This window comes from Accipiter gentilis, chromosome 29 (genome assembly GCF_929443795.1).
Source record: "Accipiter gentilis chromosome 29, bAccGen1.1, whole genome shotgun sequence".
NCBI classification, from domain to species: domain Eukaryota; kingdom Metazoa; phylum Chordata; class Aves; order Accipitriformes; family Accipitridae; genus Astur; species Astur gentilis.
In genome coordinates this window covers 14,537,426-14,559,506 of record NC_064908.1, presented here as the reverse complement: position 1 = coordinate 14,559,506, position 22,081 = coordinate 14,537,426, and the positions used below count along the sequence as shown (strand labels likewise).

Below are 22,081 nucleotides of genomic sequence, written 5' to 3'. Positions count from 1 at the left end.
GGCGCCTCCCGGGGAGCGGGGTTTGGCCGCAGTGACGAAAGGTACAGGGCCGTGAAACACCGGCACCTTTGCCGCTTTTTCCCTTATTTTGTGTATTCTCGCGGAGGGGCCCCGGGAGGGAGGGCTGGAGGCCAGCCTGCACTGCAGCATTGATCCCGGGGTGCAGGGGCAAGAAGAGGCCACCATCCATGAGACAGGGAAAGGGGCTGGAGCATAGTTGCCTGCACAAAGCCCCGCGGATGTGTTCATTTTTCCAAAATAAGGGCTAGAAGACCCTAGATGCAACACAACAAAGAGGAAACCCCAACATAACCAATTAAAGTGTAGTTTATTGTTTGTTTTACCATAGCACCTTTAGGATTTTTGAAGTGTTAAACATGCACACACACACAATTGCAGAACTCCCAAAAAACAATTAACTTAGAAAACCTTCATGAGAAATACTGCCCAATGACCACATCGCACATAAATAGGATACGAAAGAGACAAAAATAAAAACAATGTCTATTTTTGCCCCCATAAGAATCATTTACTGGAAAGAAAAGGGCAGTAGAGCACGCATGAGTTTTAGGGACTCAACACATTGAATACCCGATTTTCCAGAAGGTGCAGGCAAGTTTGATGAAGAAGTTGAGTATCCATAGCTGCTCTTTAATTGGCTTACAACCAAGTCAGTATTTCATGCACACCCTGAACTTGCGTGGCATTCACACCAAGACCCCAGCTGAAGTGCCACTGAGGTTAAACCACAATCTTTCGTTTGAACTCAGATGGTTTTGGCTCAGTCCTGGGGATATTCAGGATCAGGAAATCAGGGTGAGAGGAGTAAAGCAACATTAGCATCACACTCAGGAAAAAAGGTAAGGATCAGGGAATATATAAGAATGAAGTAAAAAAAAAACTAATATCATTATTTCTGGCATAAAACTGTTTACGAACGCTGTGGTGGTTCAGGAGATAATCTCTTTTAAGTGTAGAGCCCAGGCACTTAAGTTATTTTCAGCTTCACACTTCTGGTGGATAGACCCTCTCTCACCATCCAATGTATCAATACAGTGTTCAATAGTTAAAAAAACCCACACAAACAAAAAAAAAAACCCCACACAAACAAAAAACCCCACATGATCTCCCCAACACAGAAACAGAATGAAAACAGAAGCATGAAAAGGAAAAGAGCTCTTAATAAACATTAACATGCTGAACAAACTACTGAAAGGTTTTAAGAGCTGAAACCATCAGGACCTTCCAGGATGAAAAGGACCTTTTCCATCATATGCAAAACTATCTGGTTTTGGGGCACAGTTTATGGTGTAACACAGACCTCCAGCATCAATCCGGTATTGCTGATACCCCACACTTAGGACATATGCCACCATTTTATCATCTCATGCTGCAAGGAAAAGAAGAAAACATCTCCTGATAATGACCCTGAAATGCCAACCTATTTTCTAAATAATATATGGCTTTGAAATAGGGCTCCTTTTGTGCTTAAAACCAGAGGTGCAAGGAGAGCATTGTCCTCATGGAGAAGAACGAGAGCGGCTGGGGGAGCCCAGCAAGGCACTTTCTCCAAAAACGTTAGCATAGGAAGACTTGAGGAACTGGACATAGTTTTGCATGCTGCGGTTGGTGCTCTCCGACTGTTCCAACCGATCCTTTAAATCCTGTAGGCGGCTTTCATAGCGGCGCTCTGCCTACATAAAGAAGCACAAAACACAGGCTGAAAGACAGTAACATTCATTCTACTCACATTAAACTTAAACTGTTCCCCAAAAGTGCTGAAGACAGCAAGAATTAGCACAGCAGTAGATCATATTACCATAGATGGTGCTATGATATTTATAATTTGTTCTGCTCATTACCAACTCCATTCAGCAACCCGTTGATAAAAACAAGAGACAACGCAGTTAATCAGTTTGGCTTTTGAAACTGATTAGCTATAGTTATGGGGAATTAAACACATTCTTTTCTGAAAAGCAACTTGACCTGATCCATGTGCCAATCCAATTCCAAGTAAAACTCAAGTAACAAGCAGGGTAAACAGGACATCATGAAAGATTGCCCTTCTTTCTTCTAGAAGAAATCATTTCCTCTAGAAGAGAAATTGCATCTCTCTCAGATAACCAAGCACAGTAAATGAAGTTGAAATCTGCCCGTGGTATCTGGTGCAAATCTCATTTGAGGAAAGGTCTGATTCTTTTCGTACACGTACATGTAAGATTAGAGCAAGTTATTTCAGATCATTGCTATAAATAACAAGCAAATGAGAGTCCACATTCCTGAATTAGTGATATAAAAGACATGTCATATCACACATCTGTCGTGGACAGATAAAACAACATGTCACATTCAGACACGGCTCTGCATGATTTTTGCAGCATGTCCATAGGACCTTGGTTTATGGACTCCAGTTGCTGCCAGGACACCACCAGCACACCAAGAGTATCCCTTGCAAGTCACTCACATCGTCTTTGCTCCGACGCAATTGGTTCAGCTCTGTTTTATTCCTACTCAGCTGGGTCTCCAAATCCAACATCTTGGACTGGGCTGCCCTCTCTCTAGACGTTGCTCGTTCTCGAGTTTGTTCCACCTACGTGTAACAACAGAACAACAACTATATTAAAGGGTTGTCTATGGAAGAATGATTTTTCCCTATCCTATTGCCCACAAAAGCCCTATCAAGTTTAATTGGGCACATTCTCATACATAAGCAGCAGCTCAGTCTTTGTGCTTTCCTCTCTTCTGTTGCAAACTGGAGCACAGGGTTCAGTTTTTCAATGGTTTAAGTGCTGACAAACAGTACCAGCACATTTTAATATTTGTATTTCCCTGAACATGATGATTTTCATGAATTTGGTCACAGGCTGAGGAGATATTTCCAGCATTCTCGCTGTTCCCCTTTTACAGCCTAGGTAGTTTGGGGAAAATTCACAAACACAAGAAATTACTTACTTGTCTTTTGGCATCCTCAATGGCCATCTCCAACTGACGTGCCAAGGAGCTACATTCACGGGTCTTCTCCTCTAACCGCAGCTGACACTGGTGGATCGACTCCTCACGTTTTGCTATGACCTGAAGGAATTCTATGTTCTGGGCACTCGTTGTTTCTAGTTTTCTAGGTTAAGACAATAAGGGAAGGAAACCTATTCATTTTAAATGGAGTGTGTTTCAGTCTGCCTTTTTGTCAGGTCCTGACTAGTCTGGGAATACATTCTATTCCCCCTTGAAAGGTGAGCGCCCCAAGAAACACTTCTCCATTTCTCACATCAAAATCTCAAAGATTGAAGGACGTACAGAGTACCCACATACCTGCATTTTCCCAGACAATGTCACTAAAAGGAATTTAGAAACACGGGTAAAAATACTGTAATATGTAGGTAACCTCAAAATTGTCAGGCTAGATTGGGCAAGGAGCTGGTTTATCTGCTATGTAAGCCATCATCCTTTCTAACAACATTCATAACAGGTGCTGCAAAAACATAAAACTCTCTCTCCAGTGGACTGCTACTGATTAGAGATCCTTGTGGGATAAACAAATGCACAGAACCCTGGAGGCACATGGGGGACTGGAACAAGACTGAAGCTGTTTCAATCCCCTGAAAAAACAATGGGAAGCAGATGGAAATGGAAGGTTAAGAGAGCAAGAAAGCCTAATATTTCTAACCTTTCTAGCTCCTCCACCTTCAAGGTGAGCTGCTTTTTCTCTTCCTGGGCAGACTGATACCTCTCTCTTGTCATCTCCATTTTGTCCCCCTGGAGCTCAATCTAAAAATTATAGTAAGTAATTACTTTACAGAGTAGTCTCTACACACACACAACCAACCACCTAAAACGTATGCAGCTCTCCAGAAGGAAACATGCTCAATTCAGAATTTCTGGAGAGCCCCAGAAAAGGAACAGTGGATAGAAAAGCAAAGCACTAAAACATCTATTTTGCTGGTGGTTCCAGTTAATGTTTGGAAAGGTATGAGGAAATTCTTCTGTATTGCAAATGAAAAGCCAGGTCTGTAAATGCTTGCATGCAGAGCAGCCACCTGTAAGCACAGCAAAGCACACACATTAAAAAGCAGCCACATACATGACAGCAGCCCACAAAGACATTAGAGTCTGAAATACCAGGAAGGTTTATAATTCCAAGCCAATCAGAGTAAAGCAGTCAGACTGCGAGATAATTTGCTGCGTCTTGAGGCATGGTTGTAGAAGTCATGCCTGTCTGTAATTGCCCTGCAATACCTATGCAGTCCTTCTGGGGACAAAAAACAGAGACTGGGAAAACAACCTGAAATTGAGTGAGAAAACAAGGTTGAGACAGCACTATCAGCAGACAACCACAGGAGGGAAAGCTGACAAGATGATGGAAGTAACAGAAGCAAGTGTTGGCATTAGCAAGTGTTGTCACTGCTGCTATTCAAGTCCCAATAAGGTTCTGCACTGAGGGACGAGAAACTTTTCAAACAGTAAGGAATGCGACCAGCTACGCCGCTAACTTCTTGCACAAAGACATAGCACACACCTTTATTTTGCAGTGCACGTTTAATCTTTTCAAAAAGAGACGAAAACAGAGACGAAGTTTGAACCTTCCTGTGATTAGAAATTCATCTTGGTCTCAGACTTGCGGATTGCAGTGCTGCAGGTACTTTCTGCCAGTCCCTTACCCGCTGACGAAGATCTGCAATCATGACAGACAGGTCCACGTTCTTCTTCTCGTAACTCTGAAGCTGGTCCTGACATTCTGCTAGCTGTGTCTCTGTGATCTTTAGTATCTCAGGCAGCTTTTCCAGTTCAGCAAGCTGGCTCTGGAACTGCTTACGTGCCTACAGTCAAAGAAGAGAACATGAGGAACTTTCAAATGTTCATAAGATCAAGACTAAAAAATTTCTCAACTTCAGTGAAGCTTTGTTAGTCTGCAACCGTGATGAGACCGCGTGGATATTTGGCCAGTTTTGGAGTTCAAAGCCTCAGGTCTTCTCCTACTCCAAAAGGCTTTCTCTTAGGATTTGGCATTCCCAACGGATGGAGAGAGAATGAGTATTTTGGAACCTGGGCTTCAATTTTACTAGAAGTACAAGCTCTTTTTTGAGGACAGCTGTTCCACATCAGACAATGGTGTAACCTGCATAGTCCGCTGTTCTAAACCACTATTTCTGCAGCAAAGGACACACTAAGCAATTTAAACACCTGAAAAACACCATATAGTAAAAAAGAAGCTGCTAAATATTCAATAAATTTTGCAGAAGGAACAAGTCCTGAGAAAAACTATTGGAAAAGGCAAACTCAGATAAGCCTTTTATTTCCTATTCATAGCCATTTTTCACTACATTCAGAACATTAAGATCCATGAATGTTTACAACATATCAGTCTTTAGAGGAATAGTTACCAGTTCAATCTCCTTGTTCATTTCATCCTTTAGTGTCTTGTTTTCTTTATCACACTTCTCCAGTTTTGCTGCCACATCATCTGCTTCTATTCGGGTCTTCAACACCTGGACATTCAAAAAAACCCCACATACTTTATCTGCTATATGTAGTTTTCAACAAATGTGCAATGCTTTGGAGTAACTAAAACTGCTCAAGGATCAGCAACAAGTTTCCTGCCACACTAACCACCACTCCAGAACTATATTTGGAAGTTCACTTTCTGCTTCTGCCACCTGGACAATTTGGGCTTTCCACCAAATGTTCTCCCCTTTTGCCTTGTCTTCCTACTACCACAATATGCAAAATGCTCCCCACCAAAAGCAGCCAAGGAACAGTACTTGGCACACTAAAAGTCAGAAGAAAGCATCTCACTATTCCCCTTTACTTTTTGAAAAGGAGCAGGGAAAAGTGAAGTAATTAAAACCAGTCTTTTGTTTTCCATTAATCAAGATCTCTGCTGTGGGAGTCAGTTCTTCCTAATGACCAAGTTATCAGCACATAGTGAGGAAGGCAAGACTTCCACACTTTGGCATACAGCACATGGTAGTGTGGATGCTGCCATTTGAGTAAAAATCAGGCTAATAAAGACAAAAGGACCAAAGCCTATGAAACTACAACATCCTCCAAGAGCAAACAAAGGGTTAAGGCATTACAGAATAAGCCACAACAGTGAAGGGAGAAAACATGTTTGTGCAAGGGCTGAAAGTTTTGATAAGATGCCTACCTGTGACTTGTAGGTTTCAATCAACCCTTCGTAGTTCCTAACAGAGCTCTTGAGCTGCTGCACTTCCATCTGCGCTTGGTTCAACTTCTCCTCCATTGGGACCACACTAGCCTAAAAAAGAAAACATCTTCCATTGAGCACTTGGAAGTAACTGCCACGCTAGCTGTCTAACATTGTCTAGACTAAGAAAAAAATACTTTTGTCAGTGTAAGTTGGTAAAACTTTCCAGACTTCAGTGGATTACCAAATTTACATCAGCAGGGCACAGAGGTTTGGGATGGATGTGCAGTCTTTCCATTTGCCTGAGTGAGCTGTGCTACTTGGATTAGGGCCACTCCTTATTTGGATCAATGCCTAGCTTTTCAAGAAGAAAATAATGTAGGTCACCTACAAGATCACAGTGGTAAGAGCTGACAGGAGAAAAATACCAGCCATTTTTTTTATTCTGGAGATTACCATTCTCTCTGCATGAGCTACTGTTGTTTGTTCTCTGGCCAGCAGCATGAAGATGTAAGGACAAGATGTAAGATCCCAGCTGGAAGAAACAGTATTTGGATTGGAGATACTCCTAGCCAAAACATGGAAGAAACCCAGTCATCTCAGAATGTTCACTTTCTTTCTTTTATGTCTCTTTCCAGCATACTTGCCCTGTCATACTCAGATTATGGTAAAACTGGTTTGAAAATAAATGGCAGCAATGAGTGCAATTCAACTCTGTCCTCAGAGGTCAAGCAACTTGTTATAATTTCTCCTTTTTTTCCCCCTAGCATTTCAGCTTCAAACCCCTAGAATAATTGACCTTTAGCCTTTCATTCTCCATTTTGAAAGAAGTGGTCTCTGCAGTCTGTCGATGCAATTTATCCACCAAAGCTTCTCTGTCCTCCCTCATCTTGTCCTCCAGGGTTGTCTGCTGTTCCAGCAAGTCTGCAACACGGCTGCCATACAGAAAGAAAATTAATCCTTAAGTGACAAGAAAGAATAAGACTCCTAACCCTTGAAAATTAGCTTCAGAAACATGGCTTTTCCCTATCTTTTCATCTTCCTTCTCCAGTCACATATGCACACTTATCTGTTACACTGTTTTACCACCTCAATCTTCTTAACCTGCTGGAAATTAACTTGAGTTGTCCCCCTGGAGCCCAGATACATTGCCTCCAAGATACACAGGATAGAGGTACCTCTCTCTTGTCTCGTGCCTATCTGTATTCTCCTGCAGCAACAGCGGTACTGCAGTGACACCAACACATTTATTTACCTTCACAAAAAAATTGGCACAAACTATACTGCCTATCCCTTCTAATCCCTTCCATTCAAGCATCTCAAACAGACCTCAAAAGAGAGATAACCTTAATTCTTTCAAAGCATTACAAAATGGCAAAGGAACAGAGCTTTAAGGGTCAGCAAACCCTTAAAAAGCCTGCCTTTGCTGTGGCAAGTCAGCAGCAGAAGCCACATCTCTCTCTCTCTAAATTCTGCTCTAGCCCTTAAGCAGTGCTGGTTTTGCTTGGATAGTTACAGGCAATCCAATTAAATTATTCAATTTAATGAAATTATTAAATTAAATTCAATTAAATTATCCTTGAACTTAGAATTCATCCCCATTCATGCTTGTTTCTCCACACTAATTTTATTTTAACCTGTTCAGTGTAACAATTTCCAGTTCAAGGTCACTCTTGTCCTTTACTACTTTGTTGTAGCGACTCCTCCAGGATTCCAGAGTAGACAGTGCCTCAGCAACATAACTGTCCTATCAAACAAAAGAAATACATGAGGAAAAGACCAAGGGTGAAAAAAAGGTCACTGGACATGGGATATGCAGACAATATGCAGAGATGCTGATATGCAGAGACTTCACTAAGACTTTTAAAATATTGAGGACAAGTATTTATTTTTATTCTTCCTGATCCTTCGGAGAGGTGTTCTCCAAACACTACTGTCAGCCAACAGACATAACAGCAGTGAAAGAAGCATCCTCTTTGAAGGCAGATGAACTATCATAAATACAAAGCATGGCTAAGATTCTACTAGTGGCTCTGGTCCCTGGAATTCTAAAAACAGTGGAGAAAAAAGAAACCAATCAAGTAGCGTGAAACCCATGTTCTCTTCTGATTTTAGTCCTAACTTTTCTACTTTTTCCTGATATCCTTCAGTTGTTTTTCAACAGGAAATTCCAGTACAACTCTAAATCTTGGTACTTTTCTGCTCTGTTACTAGTTTCTCAATTAGCAGCCAACTCTATTCAGAATTTTCAGCCAAAACCACGACGCTTTATTTTATCAGCTTTTGTCAACCCTCAGATGGTTCTAAAGAACCAGGCAAAAAAACAGATCTGCTAGTTTAGTATGATCTAAATTATTTTATGTCCTAAGTTAAGGACATGCTGTGAACATAGTGACAGCTGAGAAAACTGGATTTGTTCTAAACTTAGCATAAATGGGCCAAAGCATCAAGACAGAAATAAATCTCATTAGTTGAAAGCAGAGACTCTCCTCAGGGCTGCTACCAGAAGTGAAAGATTTAGATGCATGATCTGAAATGAGGTCTCTCTTCCTGTATTATCAGGTACCTTTTCTGCTAGCTGGACAGCTAATTGCTCTGCATACTCTTCACTTCGCTCTGCCCGCTCTTTCTGTGCATGGATGGCTTTCTTCAGGGCCTCTTTATCACGGTCTGCCTTCTGCCTTAGTTCTTTCAATTGTTGCATGATATGTTCCACCTCTGCCTTATGCTGAGCTTCACTGCGCTCCAAATTCTGCAGCAGGGGGAGAAAACACACCACACAGAATAATGTCCTTATACCTGCATACCCAAAGCAGCAATTTCCTAGAAACAGTGGAGAGAGCTAGGATAAACCCCCAACCTCCAGCCTGGGGGTACTTGCAATCACATTTCACCTACACAATCTCGTTGTAATGCTGACAGGCACGTCAGCATGACATGTCTTCCTTTCCTTCCAAGTCTTCCTTTCTTCTTTCATAAGCTGCTCTCTAAAATACTGATTTCCTCTCCTGACCAAGATAAATACTGGTCTACCAGTCTTTTGATCTACCTGAGAACATTCTCTTTATTAATTGAAAGGCTCACATACAATAATGTTGCTTTAGGCAGCTATATAGCTTAACAGAATTAAAGCTCTTCTAAACCATCAACATACATATGTTCATCACAACATCAATAGATATGTTAAACACAAGACTTTGAACAAGATAAACCAGGGGAACTTTTGCCTCCTCATTAATACTGTAGAAAGCATGCATGAGTGTGATCAAATACAGGAAATCATGGCACAGCATTTTTCCCAGAAAGCAAATTAAATAATTTACAATCTGTCTTGATGCTTGACTAAATTAAAGCCATCTTTTAAATAATTATGCAATACTTAACTTAGGAAAAAAATACCTAATTAATGCACATAGACCTTAAAGCTATGATTTTGCCTCATGCATCAAAAGTGAAGAGATTTTCTTCTTCTTACTTCATTCGACAAGTATGCTGTGTGTTAGTGGCATAAACATCACCAGCCAATATTTCAGTCTACCAGACACAGCAGAAGAATAGTTGGTGAGTGCTACTTCCCCTGTCAGTCAATTCAGTTCATGAGAGTAAATGAAGAGACAATCTCCAGGGACCACTGAAAACATACCCGTATCTGTATAGACAGACGATTGTTCTCAGCTTCTTTGTTTCGCAACTGTGCTTGTAAATGGCCTCTCACAGCCTCCATAGATTTGGAGAGTTCGCATGCTGTCTTTGCCTGGTCCTAAATAAGAAGCAACAAGATGCACACCTTCTTCCTCAACAAGCTAATAGAAGGAACACTTTATAATATGTAGCAGTCTCAGATTTCTTCACTGAACAATCTCCAGCGACCTCCACAGCTGTTCTACTCCAACAAAATGGGGAACAAATGAGTAGCCATTTATTTTACATCACATGTGAATGACTGGCCTGAAAGACTTGTTCTGAGGCATAACACCCTTTATATCTGATCTCCTCCCCCACATTCCCCTTTTACTTCCTGAACAGAGAAACAGACTGGAATTTGACATCAGGAACCAACAGAACCTTAAACAGAAAGGCAATTCAGCCCAAGCAAAGAGACTACTACCTATTCATCCTTGTGAAGGGTGTCTTATTAGCAGAACACAGAATCCACAAAGTGTGTGGGAATTGGTAGCTGTCTGTCTAGTTTTATAAGCAAGCCAGTCATCCGTTAAAAAGTAACCGTCTACAAATACAAATCCATATTTTGGACTACTGGAAGGTGGAGCAGAGAGAAGAACACAGAAAAAGGGAACTACCTTTTCTGCCTGTATCTGAATGGTAAGATTGTCCACTTCTTTTTCTTTCTCCTGAAGCCTCATCTGAAGTTGCTGAGAAAACAAACGCCACTCAGATGTTAAGTAACAAACACATTTAGGTTGGCAGCTGGAGGGAAAGAGGTGTAACTGCCTCCCTCCTGAGACCCTCTGATCTACAGCGCACTGTCTGGTATCCGCAGCAACAGCATCCTCAGTGCTAGAAAAAACAGGCTGCATTCTCCTCAAGCAGAAAGCAAAAGGGATGCACATACATTTGTGTAATAGGGCATAGGATACCCAGTCAATAACGAGCATCTGACAGGAATATATACTCCACAAACATAAAAGGACATTGCCTATGTCTCACAGCAAGTTTGGTAACTTGTGGCAATGTAAGAACACTTTTCTCAGTTTACAGATAAGGGAACGAACAAAAACTGGCACCAGGTCACTTGCTCATTCAGAGACAGAAGCAGACACAGAAAGCTTACCCTCTTCATGCTTTTCTATCTCTAAGGATAACATGATAAACATACATAAACAGTAAGATATTTTCAAACTGAAGAATTCTATACTGACCATCCTGACCATCAGGTGTATTTTGGCAGTAGATATTTTTTCTCTCCCACCCTCAGAGTTTTCTTTTTAAAGAAACATGTAGTACAATTTTTGCTTTGTACATTCAGTACCATAAGAAAAGGTAAGCAGAATCATTTGTGCTTAAACATAAGAACAGGCTTAAGTTCTCCTTTATAGCTGAGACCTGTAAATCCTAATGGTGCTCTTATATGTAGGTCTCAGTTGTGCTATCCCCATTCTAAGCTCCCGTATTTCAAAGGCTATGAAAATCTGTCCACTTTGAAATGTAGGTTATTAACCAGAGGAGCAATGTAGTGGCTCTGATTACCACAAAAGCCAAAGTATTTTTTATTGGTCTAAAAGGCACTAGTGTAAGACTTGACAGCTGAATACAAGACAAAGAAGAGCTTGTCATTTTAGATCTCTCTGCTTTATCATTTAAAAAAAAAAAGAAAGGGGAAAAAAGAGAGATTGTGGTTTGCTTACTGCTTTCTCTGCATCTGAGTCAGCCAGCCTTTTCAGCAGTGCTCCTTGCCGCTCCAGTATCTTCTGAACATCCTTCTACAAAAGAAATACGTGAGAAAAATTGTTAACTAAAAAGTCAATTTTATACAGATTCTTTAAATGGAGCTGGGCAAATCAACCATTTCCTCACAGTTGCAGCAGCAATTCTCAGAAGATACCCAGAAGCATCAAATTTGCTAAATATTTCACATATCACCCATCTCAGAAAGCTTTCCCACTTCTCAGTCAAAGATTATAATAAGAAGCATGATGGCAATTTAAGATCTTTCTGAACTCTCCCGCTACTCAGGGAAAGTCCTGTGGAAGAACTCAGTCCTTTTATTCAGTCTCACTGGTGTCTGAAAGAACTGTTACCATCAGCCTGCTTTTATTCAAATGGAATATAAACTACAGGAGGAATAGCAATTTCGTTTCTCTATTACTCTTACAAGCAGTATAGATTTGTTCTGTACAAGCAGTACAGAACCATTTACAATTTCTCTGTTATTGCTTTTACAGCCTACAAAAATAAAGCTCTGAACATCCTTAGGCTCCCATTAGCTAAGGCCTCATCTAGTCCTCAGACTTCAGCCAACGCAACTGTGGCAGTAACATTTCAGACTAGCATAATCAGCAGATACAGCTGTATCCAGATGAGAAAATGCTGGCAACACAGTAGTGCCTATCTATACCTTTTAATAGAGTCAAAGACTTAGGTGCTCTAACATCCTCACAGCAGAAAAGTCAGTCTTACTGTGTGACGTAGACAGGGATAAAAAACCTAACCACTCTTTATGACACCGGGTCAACAGAAGGGTTGGGGAAAAAAAAAAAAGCAGTTAAAAGCTCTCAAACTCCACTTCAGTCCACAAGACAACATAGCCTCCTGTGTTCAAGCACACAGCACTGCTCACCTCCCGGTTTTGCTGCTCTCTGAGAAGTTCTCGTAGTGTCCGGTTGGTTTCTTCAAAGGTACTCAATTTCTGGAGCAGAAGCTCTTTTTGTCTTGTCAGTGTGTTAATGTCTGAGCTGCTCATGTGTTTCTCCTAGAGGAAAAACAAAACAACAACAACAAAAAATAAGAGAGGAATCATTCACCTGGAGTTAATGTATGAAGCTGATACAAGCATAAGCAGTGAAATAGTCAGCACCACATGTGCAGAAGGTGACTGGATGCTGCAAGTAAATACCCCACTTCCAAACAAAACTAGCAAACATCTTAAGCGTATTAAAAACCTCCACTTTTCCGTATATCTTTTTGGATCATCAACTGTAATATTACATTTGTAAGACAACCATATAACAGGCCAATATAGCAAAGGCAAGAACAAAAAAGGCAACACCTACAATGTTGAGTCTCCCAATTGTATTTTTCAGGGCATGGATCTGCGTGGCTGCTGCTGCTCCGTCCCTTTCTGCCTCACTCAGCTTGGACATCAAACACTCCTTCTCATGCTGCAAGTACTTTTTCTGTAGCCTGTAATGAGAATTAAGCCATCAGAGAAACATGAAGCTTTGACAGCTGTACCAATCACTATTGATATACAGTTGATTGGGTTAAAACTCATATAAACCCTCAAATCAGAGGATAAAAGCTCTAAACAAACACTACGTAAGATTTACCCTCTTCCAAGTGTGGAAGTTGTTCTGACAGAAGCAAGTAGAAACCAGAAGCTTGCTAGGACCACAGCTATGAAACAGGAATTTAGGGGGGACAAACTGGGCTTATACAAAAGCCTGCACACACTTTAAACCCAAAACACAATGCTGTGCTTTTCCTGGGCACTTAAGCCACACCAGAAATAAGACTCCAAATGGCTGAACATGAAATAGGAAAGCACATCAAGATATACTGCTCAAAGTTTTTAGCCAGGGCTATTAATCTCAGAAGCATTCACAAAGTTTTCTGAAAAAGGAATACCCAGTACTAACTTCCAAGTGATCTTAAGGAAAAAATATAACTAACTCTCTTAAAACATCAGTGTCCCCCTGGAGACACAATCTTCCCTAATTCTTTAGATACAAGGCAGATACAAAAATGTTAGACTTGGAGACCTTCAGGTCACTAAGAAAAAAAAAATGATTCAGTCCTCTCAGGGGCTATCACTCCTCTCTCAGTGTGATTTTCACAAAGGCCAAAAATTCTCCTCTAGTTTTCAGTTCCATGTTTATTCATTTGTTGCTCTACCAATATCATCGCAATTCAAACAGTGTCTCTTAACCCCCAAGATATTAATTGCAGAGCTAGGATGAGCCTCCAGTAGGCCACACAAGCCAATCGCTCTCAGGTTCCTCTCAGTATTTTTTCCGTTCCAATAATCATCCTAGAGCCCTTCTCTGCAGCTATTGCCATCTGAAGTCCCCCTTCTGAAAGGTGATGAAAAACTCAAGAACATCAGTTCTTCAGCAGCACTGCAACCCAGGTACAAACTACAGCCTCAAATAATGTTAGCAATAAAGAAGGTAGGTGCCCTGTAAATACCGCTACTTGCAGTAACTACAGACAACTGGAGCTTTCTTACACAGTCAGATCTTTCTCTTCCTTTATGCGCTCAATATTGCGCCTGAGCAGTGTATTCTCATGTTCTGTTTCTACCAGCTCTTGTGTGACCTCATTCAGTTCTTCTTTCTGCTCCTCAAGGAGACGCTTTGTCATTTGCTGCTGTTCCTCCTTTTTCTGAAGCTTGGCCTGATGAAGATATTTAAATAGAACTTAAGACAAACCAGGTGCTTTTAAAGTGATATTTTTTTTTTTGCCTAGATACTTCCAGGCTGTTCCTGCACACGAAGGGCATAACTCACTTATTGCCTGGAAATACCTCCCATCCCACAAACACTGGGAGACACAAGTGTCCTGGCTCTAAGTCAAACACCAAAAATTGTCATCAACCACGACATGTGACAGACCTCAAACATGGAAAGAAAGGAGCTCTGGTAGCCGTCCACATGCTTCAGATGCCTCCCATTGCTCCACTTGCTTTGTGAGATCCAGGGAACTGGGTGAAATCAACCTAAATAGTCCCTGGCACTTTTGTTTCCATCTACCCATTTTGGATTTCCCAGGACATTCTGTGACAGCTCAGTGTCACTGCTAGCAGTGTGGTTGGAGTTGTGTACAGACTACTCAAGAACTGAATGGGGCTCAGAAGTTGACTACTGCTCCTCATGAATGACATGTGCATCCCATGTGGCAGTTAAGAGCACTACAAACAGTTGAAGATATGCGATAAGAGAGAACGTAGAGGGGGGTTGAACTACTGTACTGGACTTGTTTCTTTTTGCAGCAAAAAAAAGGTCACTGGAGATTCCCTGGCTTATACAGAATTAAAGCTAACAAAATTAATGTGATCTTACACCATGGATTTATTTAAGTGACACCATCAAACATTTAGATTAACTTATTAATTAACTTATTGAAAGTATCAAAATGGATTTTTGTTTTACAATCATGCAAGTAATTCCATTACATTTTGTAGCATAAATAAAATGGAAAATACTTAACAGAAGAATCTACTTGACTCAAATCCTATTCTTATTCACTGATTTGAACTTCATGTAGTTTTGAGTAAAATAATAAGACGACAAGATTTGCTACCCTCAGTGTTAAAGTTAAAAATGCAGTTTTCCCCCACGATAATGCATCTTATGAGATCTGGAAACATCTCCTACCCACTTTTTAAATTATGTCAAGTATGTAAGAGACTATTTATCTGGAAAACACAACATCACTGGGTTGCACCTTTTGAAACGGAGTCAGAAGAAATAACCTTGTTGAGTAAGTGGATTCTTTGACAATAAAACATCATCATAGTAGTTTTCACCTTCTGGAAGGACCATTTTTCAGATTTGGGGCTTGGGCAAAGACATTATTTGGAAACTGAAGCACAGCAATACCTTATTAAATGGATAATATTTTAAAATGTTTCATAGTAGGGCTTAGTAAATTTCTCCCTGGGATAGTTCAGCTCTTCTAAACAACCCAGACTGGTTAGCTTGCTTAAAAAAGAAGGAAAAAAAATAAAATCAAAGGCCTGGGTAATCTTCCATTGCAACAAGACTTGACTCCAGTCTCCAGTGCCAACAATCAGCTACAAAGCCTGAGTAAGCAGGTAACTTTACACTATCTCCTCACCTCATTCTTCAGTGTTCCCACCACATTCATCAGGCTATCTATCTTCTTTTCATATTCATTCATTTTGCAGTAAACTGCATCCTCCTCATCTGTAGAGAGGTCACTCAGGCGCAATACTGACAGCATTTTTTCTGAATCTGGAGGTGTAATTTCTAGGCGGTGAGTTGGTCCCTAGTAGAAAAGCAATGAAGAGCATAATTTTTTTAGTATAAAGTTATAACAGTATTCTAACTCTAACTCTGCCACAAACAGAGACCAGGTCACATCACTGCAATAGGGCTAGTAAGGAAAAAAAACATTTGTAAACAGCTCTTTCATTTCCATCAGGGAAAGGTCAAGAATGCAGAAAGACTAGAATAGAAAAAGAAGAAAAATTAACGAAAATTCAAATTCTTATCTAGGAAGAGCCAGGAATACAAATGGCAAAACTATCAACCCATGAGAACGAAAATATTACACAATACTACGCAAATGCTCCATGCTTTGGAAGAGACTAAGAACAGCAGCTGCTTGCTGTGCCTCCAGATGCGATCTTGAAGGGGACTAAAAAAAACTACAATAAACAAATAAATTTGTCTGGCTTCTAGAAGCAGAAAGGCATGATATGGCCATAGGCTGCTAATTAATTTCCAATTTTTCTATATTAAAAGGTGAAAAAGATTTATAGAAGACACTTAAAATGGATGGTAGGTGATAGTAGCCTTCTTTCAGATCAGCCCAGCTCCCTCACTACACAACTGCTCTCTTCAAGCTCAGATAAACTTGAAAGTTTGTTTTAAAGAGAAAAATCAATCATACCTCCCATTTGCAGGTGGACTCCCGGACAGATGTTTTGCCTGGGGGCATCCAGGGGGCCTTAGTTTTCACCCGCACAGCTCGGCACGTGCTTATGGTATCCCCTTTCATTTTCTGTTTGTGCTTTTGCTAAAGAAAGAGAAAATAAAATAAATCACAGACTTTTAAGGAACCATTTACAATGTTTGGTGCTGCAAAACCAAATGAAAGTTTATTTATACAAAAACATCACATAGTGTTTCACATGATACATCAGATAAGACAAGCCAGCAGCCATCAGAGGAGGCTAACACCAGCCAGAAGGAAAGGTTATTGCACATTCAGTTGACAGTATGGCTAGGTGTAGTACATTCTTGTCTATCACATAGCAACTCTGTTATATCACCGGGATACCTGCACTTGTGTTGTGATGAGAGCCTTACCCAGTAGGCCAGGGCTGGGAGTTCGGGGAGGGGAGAAAAGAAGTCTCCTCTGTAGGGAGATACACCAAAATATACTGCAATACAACCCATTCACATGAAGAAGGAACAACCTGGGACATCCCCTCTCCATTCCAGATTCAACTCACAAAAGAGCAGCTATATCATTTGACAACAGCACTACCAGAGAAAAAAGAACAGTGCAGTGTGATTGGTTATGAAAAGCCCCTGACGTGTTTTCCCTGCTTTGCAGTCAAGTAATAAATCCACATTTACTTGTGTTGAACTCGAGGTGCTCTAACTGAAGGAAAGTTAAAGGGGTTTTGCACAGTTCTAACCTTAGAGAAAAATCAGGTGTTCTAAATATTCCCTACAGGCAATTAACTAATAGGAGTCATTGATCTCACTGTCAGGCCTTAGCCCGTTATGATATTTGCCATTAGCAACAAACACAGAATTAATAGAGTGCTTAGAACAGGATGTTTGCACATAAGGAAGAATGAGCTAGCAACTTCCATCACCTCTTGAGAACTTTACATAAACATCCAACTATAAAAGAGGATATGAAATAGCTAGATACTCAACTTCAGTATTGCCTTCTACCTACTGTGGATAAGGCTACAAAGAGATCCTCTTTGCTGCATAGCTCAGAGGACTGAGAAGGTGCTTAATGCCAGAAGACAGTTTGAATCCAGACTCTTTTTTAATCTAAAAACATTTATTTTAATACAATGAAGATGGAATTTGAAACACCTAGATATTACCTTTCCCCAAACCCTTCCTACAGAAATACTGATGAAGCCAAAGAAAAACCATTCTCAGGACACAAATCCAGGAAACAAAAGGAAAAAAAAAATTCCCCCAAACCACATCACACTGGAAGCAACACTCCTCACAATCACACACTTGAACGTGAAAAGTAACTATATACTCTACATCATACTTAAATTGTCTTAAACACAGAAGACATGTTACTGAAAATGCACCATTGAATATGAATTCAAGTCTTACAGTTCTAATACAATGGTAAAACAGACCTTGAAGATTTTGTGGTGCTTCTAGGACCGTTCACCTTCCTCTTTGTAGCCCTTAAAAACACCCAGCTACACACTCCTACCTGGCATTTTGCAGGTGTGGTTTTCTGACCCTTTTTAATATGGACATGGACAGGGGTGTTTTCATCCACATGGACGTGCAAAGGGGGAGATGAGGAACGGTTCTTCATGGCTCTTCTCCCACAAGCGGGAAAGGGCAATACAATGAAAGGAAACCTGTGAATAAGGAAACTGGAAATAACAACATTTCCCTCTGTGCCAGAGAGCAACAATGGCCAGCTTTGGTTAAAGTTGGAGGTTTCTTTCAGTAGCATCTGCCATTTTGAATTGCACACTATTTTGCTGTAAAGCTAGGATTAATACAAGTAATTTTTCTGTTTCTGGTATTTTTTGCTTTTAATGTGGTTATTAAAGACCAAATATAGTTGACGGATAGCAGGTGTCTGTAAGAGTCATTGGAGTTCACAGTCTTAGAGCAAGTGAGCAAATCAAAGGTTCCAGTAACTAACACAATCTGATTATTAAGAGAAATTTGAAGTGGCAAGAAGAGAAGCATTAATTTAACAGTTTAGTTAAGACAAATCAACAGGAAACCATCAGATCCTTCCATCCTAGAACCTGAACCTGTAAACTCGTATGTCCTTAATTTTAAGTGTGTTTTTGAAGTTAAACTAATGCTTAAAAGCTTTTGGATCACGGCATTTCTTTAATCTTCAGAAAAAAGCATAACCTTAACCAATACCTAACACAATGTGGAAAAGCCTAGAGACACAAAGTTAAAGTCATTACCTTTGAGCTTGATGCTTTGGTTGAGGTAATGGTATAATACAATTGGAAGTCTTACAAAAATCCACCAGCAGCACTTATCTGATTCTGGCAGAAAGGTTTTTGTCAGCCTAGGTAAAATTACTTACAGTTATTCTAAAGCTTTTAGCTCTTCTTGACAGTGTGCTCTGTGCAGAGACTGAAGTCACTTCATTGTTGATGGATGAGGGACACCTGATACAGAAATAATAAAAGGACCACTAATAGGAAAAGGTGCCAATTTCTGAACATCCTCTTCCTTTTGATTTAAGGCAACATGCAAGCTCAAACATATCAAATGTATGAACCCAAACAACAAAAGTTGACATGTCCTGGCTTCCTCTGACAAACATGCAATGAGGGAAGGACCGAGATTATAATTCCCCACATACTGATGATGAGGGTTGGTTTAAACAATGGAAAATGTTTTGTACAATCACACATGATGGGTTTACCCAAAGTTACAAACCTTCAAATTCTAACTGAAATTTTTAACCAGTTTCATAAGGAAAAAAGGTCTGAACAGTTCCAGGGTACCTGTACATCCCCTCCCAAACACCACACCCTCCCTAAATTCTGCCATCATCAACAAATTCTGTAAAACTTGACTGAAATGTTGAGGTTCTAGGTTTATGCAGTTTTGCAGGCTGAAGAGATGTGTCCATATTAGCACTCATGCTGAAGGAAACCCAGGACCACACAGACTTGTGTTGCAATGTGGTCACTGCCTGCCCAGCAGATACATGAGTACTAGTTGGCTAACCAGCAGCACACACAGAACTGGGAGTCAGCTACAGCACGAGCAGCTTCTTGCCTGGTGGTTCTTAGGGGACTGGAAGAAATGAGAGGGAGGGAGGAGGGATCTCCAAAGGACTAATATCTATCGGGGAGTGACAAAGTGGTGGTATATCAGGCTTAGTTAGCTAACCTTATGGTAACACTCTTTCACAATTTGCTATGCAATAACAAGTGTTACAAGTAAAGTGCTGCTTGTCATGCAGTAGAGCAGGATTTTGTACAATACTTCTACTAGACTAGAATTTAGATTACTTGTTATAGCTCATTGATTAATTTGTCGGCTTGCCAAGGTTCATGTAATAACCTACTCTAAATAAAAGTAATAATACTGCATCTGTTTTTAAGCAGTATGTGTTTAAGACAAAACACACCTGTATATCACGTCAGATTTATGAGCCTTACAGAGGGGAAGATGCAGCCGTACTTCCCTTGATCAGGAACAGGAAGCGACAGTTTTCTGAAGGAAAAGGGTCCCCCAGCCTCTAGCTATGAACAACTCCAAACACCGCTGGGCGTTTTAATCCTCTCCTTCCCGAGGAGAGCTTAAACTCTCCTCAGGACTAAACATGTGCATCGGCTGCAGCACTGACTGAGGACTTCGGCAGAGCTTTTGAATCACCACAGGTGAAACTCAGATGCTGTCACCCAGCTTTCGCCAGCAACGAGGCTTATTCCAGAAGTTTAAGCGACCTCTCCTGCCGTCTCTGGAGGCTTTTCAAAGAATCTCTAGCTACCTCAGGCTGGCAGGGACCTTGTCTGGGGTTAGCCTCCTGTCAGAGCAGGACCAGCTCTGAGCTCAGAGCAGGGCTTTACCCAGGCGGGGCTGGAAAACCCCCAGGGGTGGCACACACACCCCCCTCCCAGCAGCCCGTCCCCACGCCTGCCCCGACACCCAGCACACTTTCCGCCCTATATTTGAAGTCGCCTGATAGTTCCCGCTTTCCCTCGCAGCGGGAGGAACCATCCCAAGACAGGAGGTGCTACTGACACGGCGGGGAAGGCGCCGAAGAAATAATTCCCGGGGGCTCCGACATCCCCGCGGCCACATGCCGAGCCCCCCCCCCCGCCCCCGCTCAGCGGGCCCGGCGCGCCCCTACCCCCTCACCATGAAGGGCCGCGCGAGGTCCGCAGCCGCTGCCGCCTCAGGAGGTCTTCGGCGGCGGCGGGGAGGCGGCGGGAGGCGCTGCCGCTGCCATGGAGACCCCGCAGCCGGGGCGAGGGGGACGGCGGGAGGCTGCACCAGGGGCAGGAGGCGCCGCCGCACTTCCGGGGCCGCCGCCGCGCCGCCGCCGCCCGCGGCTCCCCCATTGGGCGATTCAAACCCTCCTCGTGATCCGGCCCGCCGCCGCCGCCACCGTCGCTGCGTCACAAGGCCCCGCCCCGCAACGGGCTCCGTCGCCATGGTAACGCGAAGCGGCCCGGAGGGGCCGGGCCGGGGGCCCGGCGCCGCGCTCCCCCGGCCCGGCCGCGGGGACCCGGCCGCGGGGACCCGACCCCGGCCGCGCTCCCCCGGCCCGCCACCCCCTCCCCAGCAGCCGGGGGACCGAGCGCTGCTGGGTCCCGGCTGCCCCCGGGTGAGGACGGCGGCCCGGCGGAGCGCGGCCGGAGAGATGTCGCGTCACCGAGCTGGTGACGTCTCGGATCCACATTTCGTGTGTGCTGGGGCACGAGGCTGTGCAAGACTTCTCCTCCATCTAGGGGTCACAGAGACGGGTATTTTACGTGATCATAAAGGGTTCCTCCAAGATCCTGTCTGTGCCTGTTCGGTATCATTTTCTTTAAAGCAGCATTACCTGCTAGAACCTTGTCCTTTTGATACCGTGGAACATCAGTTTCAGCACAGAACAGCTTTAACAAGCAAATACAGCAAGTCACAGACCAGCAACCCAGCTGTTTTTACTGTAAACGTTTTCTTTCTCCCCTCCCTGTCAGATCATAACTGAATTTGTAACTAGTCTTACATTTGCGAAACAACCAACCAACCTCTATCACAACCTTTGTTGTTATACCCAATAACGGTACCCCCCTCCTCTCCCCCCCCCCCCCCCAAAAAAGAACCCACACCATGCAAGCAGCTGCATTACGTATCAACCTCAGCTGCACCTGAAATATCTCAAACCAGCTTCCCCAGAAACTGCCCTTTCTTCTAGGGAAACAGAACTTTATCAAGTTGACAGTTAAGGAAACTTAAGCCTTGGGCTGCAGCAGATCCCTCCCTTTCAAACCTGCATCGTCTCTCACTACGACATACATCAGGCATTTCTACCTGGCACAGCTCAGTAGACTTTGTATTTCCCAACGTTACCTGCAGAAAAGGCTCCTAATCCAAGTGCTACAGCTGCAAATCCTTTGTTACTCTTGCACAGCAGAAACATCTAGAGATGTCCCAGGCATGCAGATTGCTCTTAATCCTTCCTTTTCCAAAACAAAACGAAACTGATTTTCAGGGGTATTCCAGAGAGCTTTCATGCAAAATAAATCTTTCAAGTAACTGCTCTGCATTAGTGATTTCTGCATGGGGCACGCTTTCCGAGCATAACAGGTAAGGTAGG

At 42.2% G+C, this 22,081-nt stretch overlaps 1 protein-coding gene across 3 annotated transcripts; it reads right to left on the bottom strand.

Moving 5' to 3' along the window:
- Nucleotides 1–311: 311 nt before the first annotated feature.
- Nucleotides 312–22,022, bottom strand: ODF2 (outer dense fiber of sperm tails 2). Of its 3 annotated transcripts, XM_049832084.1 has the most exons (21): nt 21,835–22,022; nt 18,842–18,926; nt 17,990–18,143; nt 16,457–16,582; nt 15,659–15,829; nt 14,049–14,215; nt 12,874–13,003; nt 12,441–12,572; nt 11,509–11,583; nt 10,444–10,515; nt 9,786–9,902; nt 8,709–8,894; nt 7,780–7,889; nt 6,942–7,077; nt 6,143–6,253; nt 5,379–5,483; nt 4,656–4,814; nt 3,665–3,765; nt 2,953–3,115; nt 2,465–2,590; nt 312–1,694 (listed from the first exon to the last, which is right to left on the bottom strand). In XM_049832084.1, the coding sequence occupies exons 3-21, from the start codon at nt 18,095–18,097 to the stop codon at nt 1,521–1,523; spliced, it is 2,469 nt and encodes an 822-aa protein (XP_049688041.1). In that variant the 5' UTR covers nt 18,098–18,143; nt 18,842–18,926; nt 21,835–22,022; the 3' UTR covers nt 312–1,520. The 3 variants fall into 3 exon arrangements, with proteins under 3 accessions (XP_049688041.1, XP_049688039.1, XP_049688040.1); XM_049832082.1 differs by lacking the exons at nt 17,990–18,143; nt 21,835–22,022 and adding an exon at nt 20,635–20,837; XM_049832083.1 differs by lacking the exons at nt 18,842–18,926; nt 21,835–22,022 and having other exon boundaries at nt 17,990–18,820.
- Nucleotides 22,023–22,081: the final 59 nt, after the last annotated feature.